The following is a 19,686-nucleotide window of genomic DNA, read 5'->3' on the forward strand; positions in this document are numbered from 1 at the left end:
ATAAGCATCATTGTTTTACATTTCACTATCCCTCTTTCTCACTCTTTATATCAGTTTGCTCCCCACTCCCAATTGTTGATTTTAATACGTAAGCGTATTTAACCTGAAAAGATGTAATTAAAATGGAATACAAGCTAAGACAGTAGAAACAGATTATTATGCTACAATCTTTTTACATATTGCAGACAAGTTGGACAATAATAACTTTATTTGATTTACTAGTAATAAACTTCCAGTCATCAGGTCAGTATATTACACGTGTACTAATATATCTATTAACGACAAGTATTACTCATTTGTTTGTTATTTTTTTTGTTCCTTTTTAACAAAAGCCGTGAACAATTCACTATTTCTACGGTGATTTCTGAGGATAGCAATGAAAAAAAGAAAGAAAGATGATGAAATTTCTCTGCGAGTTTTTTCTTAATGCTCTATGAGTTTTATTATCATAGTTGTTTTTTTCAATATTTACATTCAGTTTTATTTTTTTCGACACTTGCACCATACAATATTACTCATCTGTCTTTATATAAGAGGACTTACTTATCTCGGTTGCTGAAGTCTTTGTTCGGGAATACAAAAGAACAAAAACAATAATAAAATAATAAAATACTTTGAAATATGTCTAATCATCTAAGACAAACATTTGCCAATGCGAAAAAAGAAGGTCGTAATGCTTTAGTTACCTTCATGACTGCCGGTTACCCAAGAGTCAGCGAGACTGTCCCTATCATGAAGGGTTTCCAAGAAGGTGGTGTCGATGTTATTGAATTGGGTATGCCATTCTCTGATCCAATTGCAGATGGTCCTACTATTCAAGTGGCAAACACAGTAGCTCTGAATAATGGTGTTACCTTGACTCAAACTTTGCAACTATTGAAGCAGGCTAGAGATGAGGGTGTCACTGTGCCAGTGATCCTGATGGGTTATTACAACCCTATTCTAACTTACGGTGAGGAAAAGTTTATTAAAGATGCAGCTGAAGCCGGTGCTAATGGTTTTATCATTGTTGATTTGCCTCCTGAAGAAGCTCTAAAGGTTAGAAATCTGGTTAAGAAATACGGTGTTAGTTTAATTCCATTGGTAGCTCCATCAACTACTGACTCTAGGCTTCAATTGCTAGCAAAAATAGCTGACTCTTTTGTTTATGTCGTGTCGAGAATGGGTACCACAGGTGCTCAATCTTCAGTTGCAAATGATCTAGGTGAATTAGTCAACAGAGTAAGAGTACACACGAAGGAAACGCCACTAGCTGTTGGTTTTGGTGTCTCAACAAGAGAACATTTCGAGTCTGTTGGTTCTTTATCTGATGGTGTTGTCATCGGGTCCAAGATTGTCACTCTATGTGGAGAGGCTCCTGAAGGTAAGTGCTACGAAGTAGCTAAGACCTATGTCGAAGGTATTCTAAATGGTGTCAAACACACTGTTCTAACCAAGGATGAATATAACTTAATGAAATCTGCAGTAGAGGATCTCGAATCTGATTCCGACCATCATGAATTTGAAGAAGACCATAAACATCCTATCAGATTCGGTGATTTCGGGGGCCAATATGTACCAGAAGCGCTTCACGCTTGTTTGAAGGAACTAGAACAAGGTTTCGAGGACGCTATCGCTGATCCTAAGTTCTGGGAAGAATTTAGATCTTTATACTCCTACATTGGCCGTCCATCTTCTCTACATAGAGCTGAAAGACTAACAGAACATTGCGGTGGAGCACAAATCTGGTTGAAGAGAGAAGACTTGAATCACACCGGTTCCCATAAAATTAACAATGCTTTAGCTCAAGTTCTCATAGCTAAAAGGTTGGGTAAGACCGAAATTATTGCAGAAACTGGGGCTGGTCAACATGGTGTTGCAACTGCCACCGCTTGTGCTAAGTTTGGTTTGGGATGCACCGTTTTCATGGGAGCCGAGGACGTACGTCGTCAAGCCCTAAATGTCTTTAGAATGAGAATATTGGGAGCCAAGGTGGTATCTGTTACTAACGGTACACAGACGCTAAGAGATGCAACCTCCGAGGCTTTCCGTTTCTGGGTTACAAATCTGACCACTACCCACTACGTTGTTGGTTCTGCAATTGGTCCACATCCTTACCCAACTCTGGTGCGCACTTTCCAAAGTGTTATTGGTAATGAAACTAAGGAACAGTTTGCTGCACTAAATGACGGTAAGCTACCAGATGCAGTAGTAGCATGTGTTGGTGGCGGTTCCAACTCTACTGGTATGTTCTCTCCATTTGAACATGATACTAGCGTAAAACTACTCGGTGTTGAAGCGGGCGGTGACGGTATCGATACAGATTACCATAGTGCTACACTAACAGCTGGTAGACCTGGTGTTTTCCACGGTGTAAAGACGTATGTTCTACAAGACAAGGACGGTCAAGTTCATGATACCCACTCCGTCTCTGCTGGTTTGGACTACCCAGGTGTTGGTCCAGAATTGGCCTTCTGGAAGGCCACTGGTCGTGCTGAATTTGTCGCCGCAACCGATGCCGAAGCCCTAGAAGGTTTCAAACTACTATCCCAACTAGAAGGTATCATCCCTGCACTAGAATCATCCCATGCTGTATACGGCGCTTGCAACCTAGCTAGATCGATGAGACCAGACCAACACCTTATCATCAACGTCTCTGGTAGAGGTGACAAGGATGTCCAAAGCGTTGCCGAAGTACTACCAAAACTAGGACCACAAATTGGTTGGGATCTAAGATTCGAAGCTGATCCCTCGGTTTCTTCAAATTCAAAATAAATGTACTATAAATATATCTCTACTTCTCGATAAAAACAATTAAATAAATATTACCTTCTTCACCTGTCAAATACACACATACACAAAACTCTGTATTAGAGCTTTTTACCTCTTTTTACAAGTAAAATGCCTATTTAATTTAGAAAAAGCTAGAAATTCAAGCAATAGACCGTTGGTTTATTGAATACTTAAAGAATTATCCTATATGTTATCAGTCAAACACATATACATGCTAAAAATAATTATCATATGTATTTCCTGTAGACCTGTAAAAAGTTCTCTACCAAAACCACACGTAATTAAGATGAAGAAAAAGGTGTCTCCAACATTCACCATGATTCTTTACGGCTATTATAAACCATTTATCATCAGACACCCATACTTACACTGTCCTTGATGAATACGCATATCTTGTGGATAACACCTACAACGTGAATAAATTAAGTTATCGGAAAAATCCACTGAAAAAAAGAAAAGTTGCTACATTGAAAAAAAATAAAAGTTACTAAGTTACACAGAAATCGTGCATAAGCCCTCTCAAGACGTCATTTGATGAAATACCTTCAGTGTGCTCAGCATTAGTATATAAAAGTGACAATAGCAGCATCTCTATCCAATTGGTACTTGCTGTTAGCATTTGAAGGTGATTTTGGTACGAATATAGTAATACTTACACTTTCAAGACCCTGCCCCATTGATTGACACCAAATGATGTTGATTAATTCAAGGTTTTTGGCATTGCTGTTGTGGATCACGCATTGTTCTGCTTCCATGACATTTGAGAAGTTTAAGGAACAATCTGACAGGTCACTTTTATGGGGGGCGTATAGACCTGCCACCTATTTCAGCATCAAGCCCAGGTATGTGAACGAGAGTCCCTTCGTTATGGGTTTAATGTGGTTCGACGCTTTATCTGAAACGAATATCGGTTCTATAAGACATTTTGTTGAAATGCATGACAAAGTTTCGCATTATGGTTGGAAAAGTTATGATCCGAGAATTGGTGGTGTAGAGGAGATTATAGATCCTGAGAACAATCTGAACTTAACTATTACATTTATGAAGAGTCGAGATGGGCTGAATTGGATTTCCAGAGTACACGGTAAGAAACTGGACCCCAAAAGGGATTCCACTGGTTCCATGGTTCTTTATCTAGATCAACAAATTAGTGACGCTAACAGCAAGTCTATGCTCAAGAGAATAACGGAAGAATCTTCGAATAATATAACGTATGATGGCTATTCAACTGAATTGGGGAAATATAAAGTTCAACTGAATGATGTGAAAGGTAGCTACTATGATAGCCAGACTGGTGATAGACCTTTCAAAAAAGGTGTTGATGCGTCGAAAACCTCTGAATTCTCTTTACTTATTCCTAATGACAATTACTGGAAAGCTGATCAATTACTAAAAAATCTTTATTCTGATACTGTAACAGGTATAATGCAGGCAATATATCGTGAAACTACAGAAGAAGGTAGAGCTAAATACGAAATAGATAGCGTCGACTTCCCAGACGTCCTACAAGTAAGAAATTTATATGACTTTGAAGCAGGAAATTTTCATTTGATTCAAAAAACTTTCGATCTTACTGGTTCAAAGAAAGAATTCGAATTTGACGTCATATACAATGCTGAAAACTCATCTGAGAAGATAACAAGTGAAACTGCTGAAGCCCTTATTACAGCAGGATTAAATGAGATCGACTCTAAATTCAATAGGAAGTTCAGCATGGGGAAAAAAGATAAAGATAAAACTCAGTTTGTTAAATCTACTCTTTCAGATCTTCTTGGTGGAATTGGTTATTTTTATGGTAACCAAATTGTTGATAGAGAAACTGTTCTAGATGAGCGTCATTTTGATGAAATTAAACTAGAACATCCTCAGGAAGAAGGTCCTTATGGTCTTTTTACCGCGGTTCCGTCCAGATCACAATTTCCAAGAGGCTTTTATTGGGATGAAGGTTTCCATCTTCTGCAAATCATGGAGTATGACTTTGATTTGGCATTTGATATCATCTCCAGTTGGTTTAATCTTATTGAAAAGAACAGTGGATGGATTGCGCGTGAAGTAATTCTAGGCGATGAAGCTAGAAGTAGGGTACCAGAAGAATTTACCACTCAGAATCCTAATATCGCAAACCCTCCTACTTTGTTACTTGCATTCGGTGAAATGTTGAAGAGGGCCATAGAAAATTTTGATATGGATTCAGACGAGATACCTCATGATTCAATTGAGAATAACAAAGAGTTTTTAATCAAATACAGTAAACAAATATACCCCAAACTAGTTAAGCATTACAAGTGGTTTTTGAATTCTCAAAATATTAATGCAGATGATGACTACGAAGAAATATTCGAAGATATTAATCTTGCAGGGAAGGTGCACACAAATAATCTATACGCTTGGGTTGGAAGAACATTTACTCATTGCTTACCGAGTGGATTGGATGATTACCCGAGGGCACAACCCCCAAGCACATCAGAGTTACATGTAGATGCTCTTTCATGGGTTGGTGTTATGGCTAGGTCGCTAAAACAGATTGCTTCAATTTTAGGAAGGGACAAAGATGCTTTGAAGTACGAAGAAACTGAGAAAAATGTCATCGACAACCTATTAAACCTTCATTGGAGTGAGAAGGATAAGTGCTTTTGTGACGTCACTGTCGATACTTATGGAGATAATCTGATTCATGTATGTCATGAAGGATACATTTCCTTACTGCCATTTGCATTGAAGTTAATTCCTGCAGATTCTGACAAACTCGATCATGTTTTGAAATTAATGTCAGATAAGAAAAAAATATTTTCACGCTATGGTTTACTGTCCTTGTCTAAAAAGGATAAATATTATGGAACAGATGAGAACTACTGGCGTGGACCAATTTGGATGAATATCAATTATCTTTGCCTAGATGCATTAAGATTTTACTTTCCGCAAACGTATTCAAAAAAGCCAACCTCAATCAAGATATCAAGACCGAAAAAAACTGTTAAAACGGCAGTAAATCTTTTCAACTCTTTAAAATCGAATCTCGTAACTAATGTCTTCAAAGAATGGAAAAATAAGGGCTACTGCTACGAAAACTATAACCCAGAAACAGGTGAAGGCTCAGGCGCAAGACAATTTACTGGATGGACTTCTTTAATTGTAAACATAATTGGGAAATTTTAAATGGTGTCATGGTAGCACAATCACCAATACGATCGCCTCATGTCATGAAATAGTAGAAACTGTATAATAATAATTGATAGAATTAACAAAATTGCTACATAGTATCCATAATGCAGAGTATTTTTCTTCTAATCTTGAAAATAAATATCAGCATTATGCTATAACACAGCTGGCTAAATGTAACAACTGGTCTGAGATAGCAAGCAACTTTCATGCTGGGCATTTAAAATTGTTACCCGGGACGCGCTTTTCTTTTTTTGAATGGTGCTAAAAGTTTGCTGGTTATCGTGTTACATGATAATAAGGTAAATCGCTCTATTGTATATTGGCAACCAAAGAATGCTGGGTATTGATCTGTTCAGCAATCTGTTACAAAGCCACATGTTTACATAACCAACAATATCCAATTAATTTGTTATCACAGTCAAGGATTCAAAGCTTTTGTTTTGTTTACATTATATTCTCAAGTCAAGTTTTTTATTTATTGTCTAAAATAAAGAAACAATGTATGGGGAATTTTTTAAGTAATTATACAATGATTTTAGCTGATTGTATATTTTTGGTATTATATTCTACCAGCACGAGTATTTACTTAATGTAAATATCCAAAATTTTGATTAATATATAAACAGGCATTGTTTATGATCAAGATCTTTGGATGAATTATCAATATTCCTCTCTCCTATTAAAAAATGATTATACCAGTATTGTATTACTTTCATTCTTCACACCAACTAAATTTCATTCATTATTATTGAAACAGAGCTGAACAAATAGCCACTCTCTGTTAATAGAAAATTATCCACTCATTCCTTAGAATTATCTTACACATTCCCTATTAAGACGACTCAAAAATAAGCTAAATGTTACTGCTAACTAATCTAATATTAAAATTGTCGCTCATAATCTCTCTAGTTCATGCTCTCCCTGTTTTTAGAAAGAGGGAGATTGTAACCAGAGTACATACGGCGAGTACTACTAATACTGTCACCGATTTTTATTCTACAACTACTGAGATTATTGTTGCTCCTACAGTTAAATTTATTATCAGCGGCAGTGTTACATTTACCACAACATTGACTCCAGACAATGCTAACCCAACTGCGATCCCATCAACAATGACTACTGTTGTGAAAAATATACAACCAACTGCGCTAAGTGAATCAAATGATAAAGCACTTAATGGCAACGACTATAACACTCAACAAAGTGAACAAAATTCAGCCGACCAAAACACTCAATCACAGGGCTACAACTCGATAAATTCCGTCCAACCAACTGATAACTCGGCCCAAACACAGAAATCGACAGCTATGGAAAATCCAGCCACTACTACGCAAAAGAATGTTGAACAGAGCACCAGTCAACTGTTTACAACTAAAAGTCTTGCACCAAACTCCGAAGTTAGCTCATCTGTAAAAGATGTCGAGAGTTCATCTTCTAGGCAAGCGTCTGACCGGACTACATTACAACCAACTACATCTTCATCATCCTCATCCAAAGGTGTCTCTTCCGATTCGACATCAACTACTACTATAACGATGACAGAGTTGGATACTATTTACACCACAACATATACAACATCCTCTGATACTCTAAGTCAAGAAACATTGACAATACCAACTAGTAGCAAGGCATCCACGAGCTCCCAATCGACACAATCCAGTTCTTCTAGCACCTCCTCTACACAAGCCAGCGCATCTTCCACTCTAATTCCAAATATTCCATACAGTTTGACTTATTCACCATATAACAACGACGGTACATGTAGAGCCGCAGAAGATGTCTACAATGACCTGACGGAAATAAAAGCTAAGGGTGTGGCCAATATACGTGTATATGGTACTGATTGTAACTCATTAAATACAGTACAACCAGCTGCCGCCAAATTAGGTATTAGAATCAACCAAGGTCTATATATCGACTCACAAGGTGTTGATTCAATAGATGAGGGCTTACAAGACCTGGTAAATTACGCTAAAACCTCGGGCTGGGATATCTTCGACTACATTACAGTTGGAAACGAAGCGGTTCAATCAAATTTCTGTACTGTCGATGAGCTAATATCAAAGATCGCTTCGGTAAAGCAAACACTGAAAGCTGCTGGTTACACCGGTCAAATAACCACCAGTGAGCCTCCTGTAGTTTTTGAAAATCACCCAGAACTGTGTACAAAGTCCGAGATTGATTTCGTGGGTATAAATGCTCATTCCTACTTCGACCCATACAGTAGTGCAGATACCGCAGGACAGTTTGTCAAGGGTCAAGTGCAGATAGTCCAAAATGCCTGCAATACTGCTAACGTCATCGTGACAGAAACGGGTTTCCCATCAGCAGGTATTCAAAATGGTGGCAACATTCCTTCCCCAGCAAACCAATATATCGCAATCAAAAGCATTCTGGACGTCATGAAACAGAGTGTTACTATCTTATCAGCTTACGATGACAAGTGGAAGGCAGTAGGACCTTACGGTATCGAACAGTCCTTCGGTATACTACAAATTCTAGCATAATTTACGACCACGTTATAAACGTTTATAAAAAATTCTTTCAAAGAATTTTTGCTTATTCCTACGAACTAGACAGAAGCATTACCTGTCCTAGTTCTATTTAATATTCAAATAACATAAAAATCACAATTTTTTCTTTTATAGATTACATATTTCCTTCATTCTCTCTAATTGTATATTATAATTACCAAAGGGACATTTCACGTAGTACCGTCTTGAGTCAAAATGCGGTAAGTTTTTTTTTCTCTCTGTGTGCAATTTAAGCCTGGACAGGAACGAAAGATTTACCTTCCCACTAAATTTTTTTGGTGCCTATGTTTCTGTGCTTTTGCGTAAAAAAGACATATCCATATCCCGCCTCTAAGTTGTACTGCAGGAAAATACAAAGGGACAGATTAACAACATTAAGCAAAGAACCCTAAGCAGAGGAACTGTGCAAGTAAAAGCAGAGAACTATGAGAGCAAAAGCAGAGAACTATGAAAGTAGAGATCTGAAAAAGCAAGGAAAACTGAGTGGAGAAACCAAGTACAAACCACGCTGTCCCTTTAAATTTCATTAACAATCAACGGTGTGCTTATCAGTTGTTATTATGGACCGAAATCTATAATCACCAGGTATTTTTATATAGTCGATTTGAAGATGAGATACGCGGCCCGTTAGGAAGGCTTGACGGGAAAAGAACAGGTAGAGCAATAGCTAAAGGTCCAGGTTCATGCACTTGTACGTTTGTTTCTTCGCATATCTTAATTTGAGAAGATAACAGGGTTTATTTATAATTTATAATTTATAATTAGGACATTACCGTCAGATGTATGTTATAATTTCGTCATTGGTTTAAAAAAATTGTGGATTGGCTTAAATGGTTGAAGAAACATGTATACTAGAAGCAAATTTCTTATATAAGTAAGGTATATATGGTAAATATTTTTGAGCTAAATAAAAATAATATAATGATAAATTAGAGCATGCTCCCCATCTCTCTCTGAAAGAGAACCATTTCTGCCCAAAATTACTAAACTTACATTAACTAGGGTGTTGCATATGGTGAGGGTTAACCCCCACCATAAGAAAATAATACCGTTGCTGCTGGCGGTGCTAGCTATTTCATCGCTTGTTATCATTAATATCCATAGCAATAATTTTATTAAACAGGCTACTGAGATAGAAATTTCCTCTTCAGAGGAATCGGAGGACATATATGACCTGCATGATGCAGAGAAGTACTTTGAGTACTTTAAACCCGCTGGGGAGCATTCTATATACGCTTATTTGAGTGACGGCATGAAAAGGAATCAATTCGGTAAGTATACATCATCTGAAGCGTACAAGCAATGGAAGAAAATGAATAAGAAGCAGGAGAAAATATTAAGCCATTGGGATTCTTCTTCACTTAATGACAGGTGTAAATTATTAGTTAAAGCCATGTATTTTGGTAAGGAAGATTGGCACTCCAAGAGGATAAGAGACCGATTCAATGACAAAGAGGACGGCCAAAAACACTTTCAAAATACTATAGAGAGGCTAAGGATCTACAATAAATGCTTTATTGAAGGAGGTGTGGGTTCCAATAAATTCTTCAGAGAGCTGAAAGAAGAATTTGGTGTAAATGTAACGGCAAGTGATGTTCAAGCAAGAATGTTCCCATTCCTTAAAACGGCCACGGAGGACTCAAAGGAATACATGTATCCAAACATAACGGACATGCGTACGAGGATGTCCATAAGCGAACCACATACTAAAGTTCCATTTGATGAGTTTAATAGTAATTTTCTCCATTTCTGGAGAAAGAACTCTAAAGGAAAGGGCATTATAACTACTTTAGGCAAACACCAGCTTTTTATGTTACGGAAACAGTTATATGTTTGGAAAGAATTGAACAATGACATCCCAATACAAATCACATATAAAGCAAACGAGCTAGGCGAGAAGGAAAGAGAAGAAATAGCCAAAGTTGCCACAGAAACAGGACAAGATGTTACCTTGATTAATCTCGATCCTATATTGGACAAAGAAGAGGCAACCCGAAAAATAAATCGTTTCGATAATAAGTATCTTGCTTTTCTATTTAACACTTTTGAAGAATTTATTTTTGTCGATGTTGACGTTGTTAGTTTTGTTCCTCCGATGACGTATTTTAACATGGAAAGTTATAAAAGTTCTGGTCTTAGATTCTGGAGGGACCGCCGTGGTATTAACAACTCTCATAACAAAAACTGCAACGGGATACTAATGGGGATTGAGCCATCTTTTGAGGAACATATCATGTTAGGCTCAAATATGAATTTGAAGCCTAGCGATCCACGAATCAAAAAGTCATCAAGTCGACAAGCAATGATATTGAGAGAATATTTTATTGATAATGTTCTCCATCATGTCGAAAGTGGTTTAGTTGTGGCTAATAAGGTTGATAAATTTATTTCATTTATTGCCGCATTCTACTTAAACATATATTCTGATTTTTCATGGTGTTCATATGGTGATAAGGAAACGTTATGGATGGGACCGCTAATAATGGGAATGGATTTCTTTGTCGATAAAAAAGGTGCAGCAGCTGTTGGTAAAATAAAAGATTCTAAAACAGGAAAGGGAGAGGATGTAAAGACAGTTTGTTCAACTCAAATGGCACATTTAGACGAAAATAGGAATATCCTTTGGGTGAATGGAGGTTTAAGGGTTTGTAAGTTTGATGATGGCGCCAGGGAAGATTTTAAGAATCACCCTGACTATTTCACTAGTAAAGTTGGCACTACCGAAAACCTCGATAAACTTTACAAGAGTCCTTTAGAAATTGATGGTTTTGTCATTCCGGAAATGGGGGATTTAGGTTGGAAGAAGGGTAATGAGTGCAAGTCTTATAGTTACTGTGCATCTGCCAGAGTAAATAGTACCGACAGCGAGTCTTATATTGGTATTCTAGATCCAGAAGCAAAAGCTAGAATCAATAATTATGTACAGGTATACCATGCGGCATGATAATGAAACGCTTATTTTATGTATTCCTCTTTTTTTCTTAGTTTAATTAGATAATATTTGATTATGTATAACTTTCATACAGGGTACGAAATAATTTTCTTGGATATAATTATTAGAGATGGAGCAGGAACAATCAGGTTGAGAGATAACAACAAGGAGTTGTGTTTGATAGCATCAGAGAAACATGCATCAGTTTAATATGCGGTTTTAGCTCAGTTGGGAGAGCGCCAGACTGAAGAATTAACTTCGGTCAAATTTGTTATCTGGAGGTCCTGTGTTCGATCCACAGAAATCGCATTACTTTTTTAAAGTTAAATGTTATTGTCATACTATTTCATCTAATATTAACCCATTATAATTATAATATTTATTTATACTATAATTATTTACACTATTAATAGTAATTAAGATAGAAAATTACTTAAATCACCAAATTGTAATAGGTATCTGTTTCGAGAATTCCAGTTTCATTTTCCTGCAATATTATGGTAGTATATTTTAAATATATCTTTTTTTATTTGATCTAAATAATTATAAAAGATTATATGCAAAAAAATAATGAAAGCACTAAGCTTATGATATATAAATTAGAACAGAAATACTTAAGATTACAGTAATTTAAATTCGGATTATATCAATTAAGCCAAAGCAGTCAAGATATCAGAGTCACCAGCGTCCAAAATGGAAACAACACCAACTCTGAACAACTTACCGACAGCGGTACCCAACTCGTTGTTACCACCTTGGAAGTAGTAGACCTTGGTCTTGGACAACATGGCGTAGTATTCCAACTCAGACTTTCTCAAGACTGGGGTGTTGGCAGCAATGATGACCAACTTGGACTTACCTTGTCTCAAAGACTTGATGGTGGACTTGTAACCAAGGGTGAACTTACCGGACTTGACAACCAAAGCCAACTTTTGGTTAATGGATTCTTGGGACTTAACTGGGGCCTATTAAGAATATTTATTTTCGTATTTTTTATTTGTTTTTTCACCAACGCATATGAATATTTTCAAGTAAGAGGAAATAAAAAATAGATAATTAGAGATTTGTTAGTAAATTTGTTTTTGTTTAAACCATAGAAAATAGAGAATATTAAATCATTAGAAATGTGTCGTCAACCATTTTATTTTTAGGCCATTGGAGAAGGCTTGTTCTTCTTAAAACGCATGACAACGAATCTAATAATGTACATGATAGGAATTATAATGATACTGACCATCTCTGCGTATTAGTATTTTAATATAATTTGATAGTATTATTAAACACTCCGGTCACTATTGGTTTCTCTTAAGCAGGAATTAGAAACTAATATAAAATACATAATACATCTGTATAACTTACTTATAAAATACCAATATACATATAATACTTGAAAGTTTATAAAGGACGACTGCAAGCCATCGCTTTGGAATTGGAAAAAAATTTTCTTCAGTTCAGTATTTTGTGACTGCTTTCACGCACCCGTACCTCACACATAATATCAGCAAAGGCTTTATACAATATATTTTTCTCCGTCACCAGTGAGTTATGTTTCCCAAAGGGGAAATATATGGGCCGTTTTGTGTGAGTTATTTTAAATTTTTTTTCTCCGCTAAGCAGACATACACTGTACACTGCTACTCGCACATCCCTCCTCCCTGTCCATCGGATTTTCGTTGCAGAGGTTTTAGGGAGGAGGATGCACAGCAGTAAGAACTGGTTTGGGTATAGCCTAAGCACTACGGTTTGGCTGGGTAGAATATGGGATTGGGACTCCTCGATTCGTAGTGTTCTGGTATGGGTTCCAAGTCCACTACCTGTACCCGTCACCTTTCTACTCCGTCTGTATGCTCGCTAAGCTTAACCTAAGTGATGCTGTTGCTCTGCCTAAACAGTTTCAGAATCCCGCCCCTCCTTCTGCGCTTAGGCAGGGGGACCGTGAAGCGTAGGCAGACCGATGTGATGGAAAGTATCTTGGTTCTGACTTTGGTGAGTGCCTAGGAACTTGGGAGGGCACTGATGGAGAGCGTCGGAGACACGCACAACGAGTAATGCAGGGCAAGAGAGTGTGTGAATAGGAACTAACGAGATTGTTGAAACTTTTGAGCTTTGTGGACAAAAGTGAAAAGATACGTATTTGACGGAGATATCCTTTATTATTTATTATACTTATTGAACAACAAGAAGGTCTCCAAGTCGGAAAAAGTATGTGAAATGATAAATATGAGCTTTCTGGGGTGGATAATGAAATAGCGTTGTTGGTCGTATTACGGAAAAGTAGGCAGAATCCTGAGTGAGGTTCTCCAAAATATGCCAAAAATGTGGATGAAAAATAACTGGAATATCACCGTGAATAAAATGGGTGTAGACTATAGTGGTATAAAAAAGACATTGTGGATTTAATATGATATTTTGGCCCTATTACGAAAATATTGGCGTTTGTTAAAGATATGATGAATTACCATGTAAACCGTTATAATAATGTATCACCACCACTAGAACCAGTAGAGAAAACAATAACAAAACAATTTACTAACAAATTATATTTTAAAATTATCTTATTCATTTTGATTGAACAATACGATTACTATAACTTCTTAACTCCTATTTTAACTCTCTGTGTGACTTTACTTGAAAGGAATTAAAACAATTAATTGGCATAGCCAAAGAAATTACCAAAAATATAACGATGTTTCTTCCGAACATGATAGATGAGCTGATATGTAGAGGTGGGAGGTTTAAGAGTAATACAATCGTTTCAATTGACAGAAAGAGAATATTTTTTAAAATTTGTACAGAGATAAAACAAAAATGAAGGTTGAAATCGACTCCTTTTCTGGTGCTAAGATCTACCCAGGCAGAGGTACTCTGTTTGTTCGTGGTGACTCCAAGATCTTCAGATTCCAAAACTCTAAGTCCGCTTCTTTGTTCCAACAAAGAAAGAACCCAAGAAGAATTGCTTGGACTGTCTTGTACAGAAGACACCACAAGAAGGGTATCACTGAGGAAATCGCCAAGAAGAGAACTAGAAAGACTGTCAAGGCTCAAAGAGCTATTGTCGGTGCCTCTTTGGAATTGATCAAGGAGAGAAGATCTTTGAAGCCAGAAATCAGAAAGGCTCAAAGAGAAGACAAGAAGAAGGCTGACAAGGAGAAGAAGAAGACTGACAAGGCTGCCAGAAAGGCTGAAAAGGCTAAGTTGGCTGGTTCCCAAGGTTCCAAGGTCTCTAAGCAACAAGCTAAGGGTGCTTTCCAAAAGGTTGCTGCTACTTCTCGTTAAAGAATGTCCAGTTTTATTTACCAAACTCATTTTTTAATTTTTTCTTTACTTCTATAATCATCACACAATAAAAAATAGGCAATACTAATTTATCCTTTTTTTTATCAACATATCTTAGATTATTTAACCTATATAGTAATTAAGATACATGAAATAAACTTAAAACAAGGCATCTATTTTTTTTTACCTTGTATCATCATACATGACACGGACATCTTTAACTTGTATGCTCACAAGCCGAAACGGCTAAACTATCAGAATCATATTATCTAATTATTGCTTTACATGGATTACTGGACCATTAAGTTTGTTATACATTGACATCCTAACAAGCTTGCTTTAACTGCACCACAAGAACTAATATCATGTAATTTTCCCATTTCGGAAATATACAAGGTTTTAAACAAAATAGAATGAAGGGTAGCTGAAATTAAATGATACGATGTAACATGTAATACACAGTTGAGGACGCTACCATTTAACTTCAGAATATCGGTTGTTCCTAATTCTAGTCCTTTCATACTGTTAATATTTAATAAAGCATTTTTATTGTAGTTAATCTATACAATAGATATTCATATATAATAAGAAGTTTATTGATCACATACAAAATATTCAAATTTCATCACATAAAATGACAACTGAAAGCTCTTAGAATAATCATGAAATGGTTTCTATTCTGTTATTGCATTCTTTTTGTTAGTTTTACCGTCGTTGCTCAAAGTACGCAGACTATTTGTGATATCACAATTCCTCCGAATACTTTAGAGTCGATTCCGTACTCAACAAAGGTTACTCCAATGGTAGCAAATGGAAAACATGTTATTGGTTACATTGAGTATTATCGTTCAATAGAGTATGTGCAGGATTGTGAAAATAAACCAAACGAAGTCATTAGTTCGACGATCCTGGTATTTTAGGATTTCATCGTGTCTCTTTGATTGTTAGCGGCGTTTATTTAATGTTAAGCAAATGTTCGTTTATGGATAAATATTTTTAAGTTAAAAGATTCGTATTTAGCTGTTTGTGTAGTAATAATTTCATATTCATATCGTTAGCGTTGAGACTACTTTTTTTGAATAATATTTTCATAACCAATTGATTCCTGGTTGATTTTGTTAGTAAAATATTCATTTTAGGAAATTCACGAAGTAATTAAAGAAACATACTAAAAATTCATCCATGCTGTCACCCTTTGGTACTACGTTGGCCTGTTTTATAACCGCTAGCAATGTTCCAATAATCTTGCTTCGCTTATTTATATCTTTATTCACCAGTAGTTGAAGGTTCTTTAATTCTTTAATTTTTTCCTCATTCTTTGGATCCCAGTTCTCTTTTAAATCACTTATACGTTTTTCTATAGTTTTTAATTCTGCTTTATGCATCTTTAGAACATCTAAGATCTCACTATTTTTTGGATAACTGTTCAATTGGTTTAGCTTGCCCAATAACTCACCTTTATCTTTCTGTAACAAGCGAAATTCTTCTCTAAGATTAGAAATCAGTTCATAACTGAACTGGTCAGGATCTATACCTTTAGGCAAAGCCAAGTCCTGCTCTTTACAACAGTATAAGGTGATCTTTCCGAAAACCTTTGAGATGATTTTACCCTTACTATCCAGAGCTTCCAGAGCTTTAATTGCATTAGTTTTAGAAATTTTGTGTTGCTTTTGTAAATTATTCACAATATCACTGACAGTAAAAGGTTTGTACTGTTCTTTGAGATAATTTTCTATAATCGTTTCAACACTATCCTCGACCTTGTTGGTACATTGCTTTTTCTTTGGCGGCATGCTTGAGGACTGATATAAGAAAGTTTGTCTACGATACGAATGCGGTCATATATTATTAGTACTATATTTGAAGGGAACTATTATCTAGGAGTATATTATCAGCTCTTTTTTTTAGTAGACCCATTTATTTATCTTTTCCTTTTTGCTTTTTTCCTATGAAGCCCGAGGTGGTGTATATCACGTATATATCGAGATATAAACGCTTATCGCTTAACAGATTTATATAATTAAGATAATACGAGAATCAAATATTAAATCCGCTAAGAAAACTATACTTTGTTAGTGAAAGTAAAATTATTTTACTACCTAGATGAATATTAATATTAGTTACAATCACTTCCTGCTTTATTTTCTGGTTGTTTTAAATAATATAGACGCTGATAATTTAAAAATCGATTTTTAACGGCTTTCACCCTTTACTGATTCAATATGACTTCTCTTTCAAATAATAAATATAGTGCGAGATTTAATAAGCTTAGGAAAAATCAACCCCACCATTCACTCGGAAAAACTTTTTACTTTTTTATTGATTTTATTTAATTATTCCGGGAAGCTCCATATCCCACTAAAAAACCCCACAGGGGGAAAATCTAAATCTGGGAAGTTTTTCCGAAAGCAACTTTTCTTTGCTGTTTACCAAGATCTACTAACAATTTCCCGTAGCAAAACCCGTCTTCTAGAAGCAATTTTTTTTCCCTCTCGATAAAAGTCTAATATATATTTTGGCCCTCCTCCTATGTCTGTTAGCTCCCCGCTAGTGTATTAAAAAAACATATTATATTTTTATAATGCTGCAGGGAAGCTGTCAGTAACAAGTTATATCTCTCTGTGCCCCTCCTTCTCCCCCCCCATGTTTTTCTTATATGAGCATAACAACAAGGCCCCGCAGGAATATCGAAACACTGAACTCTTAAAAGTGCAATATTTTTCCGTGCTGGTCCAGCTATCAAGGCCATTAGAAAAAGAATTGAGAGGCATGAAAAGACAACATTAAACAAACAAAAAAAGAAAGAAAGGCAGGAAGGGAAGCCATACATACAATTGTAAGGAAAGCATGATAAGTTCGGTCTTAAATACTGAAGAGATAAATTATTTACATTTCTAAGACTCAGAGTTGACGAAGTTTTAGGATATTTTGAAGAAAAAAATTTTATACTTACAGGGAAAAAAGAAAGGAGGGGTGTTAATAAAAAACCTTATGGAGATTAACTCGAGAGAAAGAAAAAAATTTATATATATATATTAAATAGAAAGTAAGAAAAATATAAACGAAATAGCATATAAGCTAAGCACATCATATCATTTCAATAATAAAATAAGAGCACATAAATTACGAAGATTAGTTTTAAGAGAAACTACTAAAGGAATAACTGTAATATATTTCAAAAAAATATAAAAAAAATAAAAAAAGTATAAAAATAATCAAGTTTTACAACATACTGTCAAAGTCGGTATTTTCGAGCAAACAAACAATACCTTTTTAAACATATTGTCATTTTTATTTTATTTGTTTTGTTTTAGAAAAAATTTTTTTACTTGTATTATAATAATAAACTTGATAGACAATGTCGGAAACTAGCATTCAAGAAGGACCACACTCGAAATCGAAGGCAGGAAAAGGTGAGGATGCCCCAAGACCACATGTCTGTCCTATTTGCCAAAGGGCATTTCATAGACTTGAGCATCAAACCAGACATATGAGAACACATACCGGTGAAAAGCCTCATGCTTGTGATTTTCCAGGTTGTGTGAAAAGGTTTAGCAGAAGTGATGAGTTGACAAGACACAGAAGAATACATACAAACCGTATGCCTAAAGGTAAAAGAGGGAGAAAGAAGAAGCCGGAGACTATCTTAGCTGAGCAGAGAGCACGTGAAGAGGCGGAGATGAATAAAAATAATCCAAACTACGTTCCACCATCAAAAGGAAGTCTCAGAAGAAAAGCTAAAAGCGGCACGACTTTTGAACTTGGTGATTCAAGCCAGCACTCATCAACAACTTCTCCCATACCTTCCTCTCCATTAACTTCGGTAGAACCATCTACTGTTACGACACCAGAGACCAATTTGGTTCAACCAGCTGTGCATTATAACCAGGTTCAAAGCATACCACAACCACCATCTCAACAGCATTTAAGAGTAGTTTCATCTCCAAACAGCTCGAAGTCGGTTTTTGGTCTTGGAAGCAACAATAGTAGTAACAACAATAGTAGGATACGACTGAACGCTCTATCCTCTCTACAGATGATGACACCACTTACTGACAGAAACAGTAGCTCCTCGATTAATCTTCAATCTACATTTATAGACGCCCCAGATTCTAGCATTAACCGGAGTGCCAATAATAATAATAGTGGGATAGTGCTCCCTAGACCTCAATCGCTAACTGATTTCGCATCGATGCAGCATCGTAGCAATATTGACGGAATCACTTCGCCTCATTTGGCCCCTACTGTGGTGAAGAGACCAAACTCGGTGTTGAGTCTCAATGAAATGATGACACAGAACGCTCTGGGCCACACTGGTGGTGATACAGGATATAACTCCTCCTACGACGACGACAATGACAGCATCCGGGACCCAGAGTTAGAGAACGAGCAGTTAAGAAAGAAATCCAAGACGGGTACCCCAACAACTGGTTTGAGCCGTTCTACAAGTGGCCTCAACTTGTTGTCACTGAATAGATCAACCCATTCTCTGACAAATCTACAAGACATGAATAAAGTAAACGAGAAATTACAATTGTTTCAACAACAGCAATCTCCTGTAATCTCCCCACAAGAACAAGAGAGCAAATTACCACCAATTCGGAGCTTACCTCTTCAATTCCCAACAGATTGAAAAATAAAAAAGGTGCAATATATTAATCGTTTAACGTATAGGGTATAGCCTTTCCAATCTCCTTTTTTTTTTTTAATTTTTTTTTTTTTTTTTTTAAGGGTATATACATCATAAGCTTATTCTAAATAGTATTTAGTACTTATCAAGAATATTCAACTTAACCTCGCTACAATTTCAATTACTTATCTACAGTTTCAGTTATCTACAAATTCATTTCTAAATTTTTTTCAGACATCTCGTACATGTGACGTCGTAAACCTCACGTAAATCATTTTTCACAGCTTTATAATCTTATTTTAGCTAGCTTTTTGTTGTTATATGGTCTTGTAAGCCCTCAACACAGAGTTTTTCCCTCTTGGGCTATCCCCACCCACTTT

The 19,686-nt window shown here is 36.0% G+C and overlaps 8 protein-coding genes across 8 annotated transcripts; 7 read left to right on the forward strand and 1 right to left on the reverse strand.

Moving 5' to 3' along the window:
* Positions 1-621: 621 nt before the first annotated feature.
* On the forward strand, positions 622-2,754 carry TRP5 (tryptophan synthase TRP5; the record flags this gene model as incomplete). The annotated part of the gene is made up of 1 exon (XM_071050959.1): positions 622-2,754. One exon carries the CDS (start codon positions 622-624, stop codon positions 2,752-2,754), a length of 2,133 nt encoding a protein of 710 aa, XP_070908171.1.
* Positions 2,755-3,462: 708 nt separating this feature from the next.
* Positions 3,463-5,928, forward strand: CWH41 (mannosyl-oligosaccharide glucosidase; the record flags this gene model as incomplete). The annotated part of the gene is made up of 1 exon (XM_071050960.1): positions 3,463-5,928. One exon carries the CDS (start codon positions 3,463-3,465, stop codon positions 5,926-5,928), a length of 2,466 nt encoding a protein of 821 aa, XP_070908172.1.
* An 863-nt stretch (positions 5,929-6,791) lies between these two features.
* On the forward strand, positions 6,792-8,441 carry SCW11 (putative glucan endo-1,3-beta-D-glucosidase; the record flags this gene model as incomplete). The annotated part of the gene is made up of 1 exon (XM_071050961.1): positions 6,792-8,441. The coding sequence occupies one exon, from the start codon at positions 6,792-6,794 to the stop codon at positions 8,439-8,441; it is 1,650 nt and encodes a 549-aa protein (XP_070908173.1).
* A 1,039-nt stretch (positions 8,442-9,480) lies between these two features.
* On the forward strand, positions 9,481-11,412 carry RNJ42_00792 (alpha-mannosyltransferase; the record flags this gene model as incomplete). The annotated part of the gene is made up of 1 exon (XM_071050962.1): positions 9,481-11,412. The coding sequence occupies one exon, from the start codon at positions 9,481-9,483 to the stop codon at positions 11,410-11,412; it is 1,932 nt and encodes a 643-aa protein (XP_070908174.1).
* A 2,796-nt stretch (positions 11,413-14,208) lies between these two features.
* RPL24A (60S ribosomal protein eL24) lies at positions 14,209-14,676 on the forward strand (the record flags this gene model as incomplete). Its single annotated transcript, XM_071050963.1, has 1 exon — positions 14,209-14,676. One exon carries the CDS (start codon positions 14,209-14,211, stop codon positions 14,674-14,676), a length of 468 nt encoding a protein of 155 aa, XP_070908175.1.
* A 662-nt stretch (positions 14,677-15,338) lies between these two features.
* AGA2 (Aga2p) lies at positions 15,339-15,596 on the forward strand (the record flags this gene model as incomplete). The annotated part of the gene is made up of 1 exon (XM_071050964.1): positions 15,339-15,596. The coding sequence occupies one exon, from the start codon at positions 15,339-15,341 to the stop codon at positions 15,594-15,596; it is 258 nt and encodes an 85-aa protein (XP_070908176.1).
* Positions 15,597-15,806: 210 nt separating this feature from the next.
* On the reverse strand, positions 15,807-16,469 carry HOP2 (Hop2p; the record flags this gene model as incomplete). The annotated part of the gene is made up of 1 exon (XM_071050965.1): positions 15,807-16,469. One exon carries the CDS (start codon positions 16,467-16,469, stop codon positions 15,807-15,809), a length of 663 nt encoding a protein of 220 aa, XP_070908177.1.
* Positions 16,470-18,034: 1,565 nt separating this feature from the next.
* MIG1 (transcription factor MIG1) lies at positions 18,035-19,309 on the forward strand (the record flags this gene model as incomplete). Its single annotated transcript, XM_071050966.1, has 1 exon — positions 18,035-19,309. The coding sequence occupies one exon, from the start codon at positions 18,035-18,037 to the stop codon at positions 19,307-19,309; it is 1,275 nt and encodes a 424-aa protein (XP_070908178.1).
* Positions 19,310-19,686: the final 377 nt, after the last annotated feature.

Source organism: Nakaseomyces bracarensis (genome assembly GCF_045282275.1).
Source record: "Nakaseomyces bracarensis strain CBM3 chromosome Unknown Scaff4_1, whole genome shotgun sequence".
NCBI lineage: Eukaryota > Fungi > Ascomycota > Saccharomycetes > Saccharomycetales > Saccharomycetaceae > Nakaseomyces > Nakaseomyces bracarensis.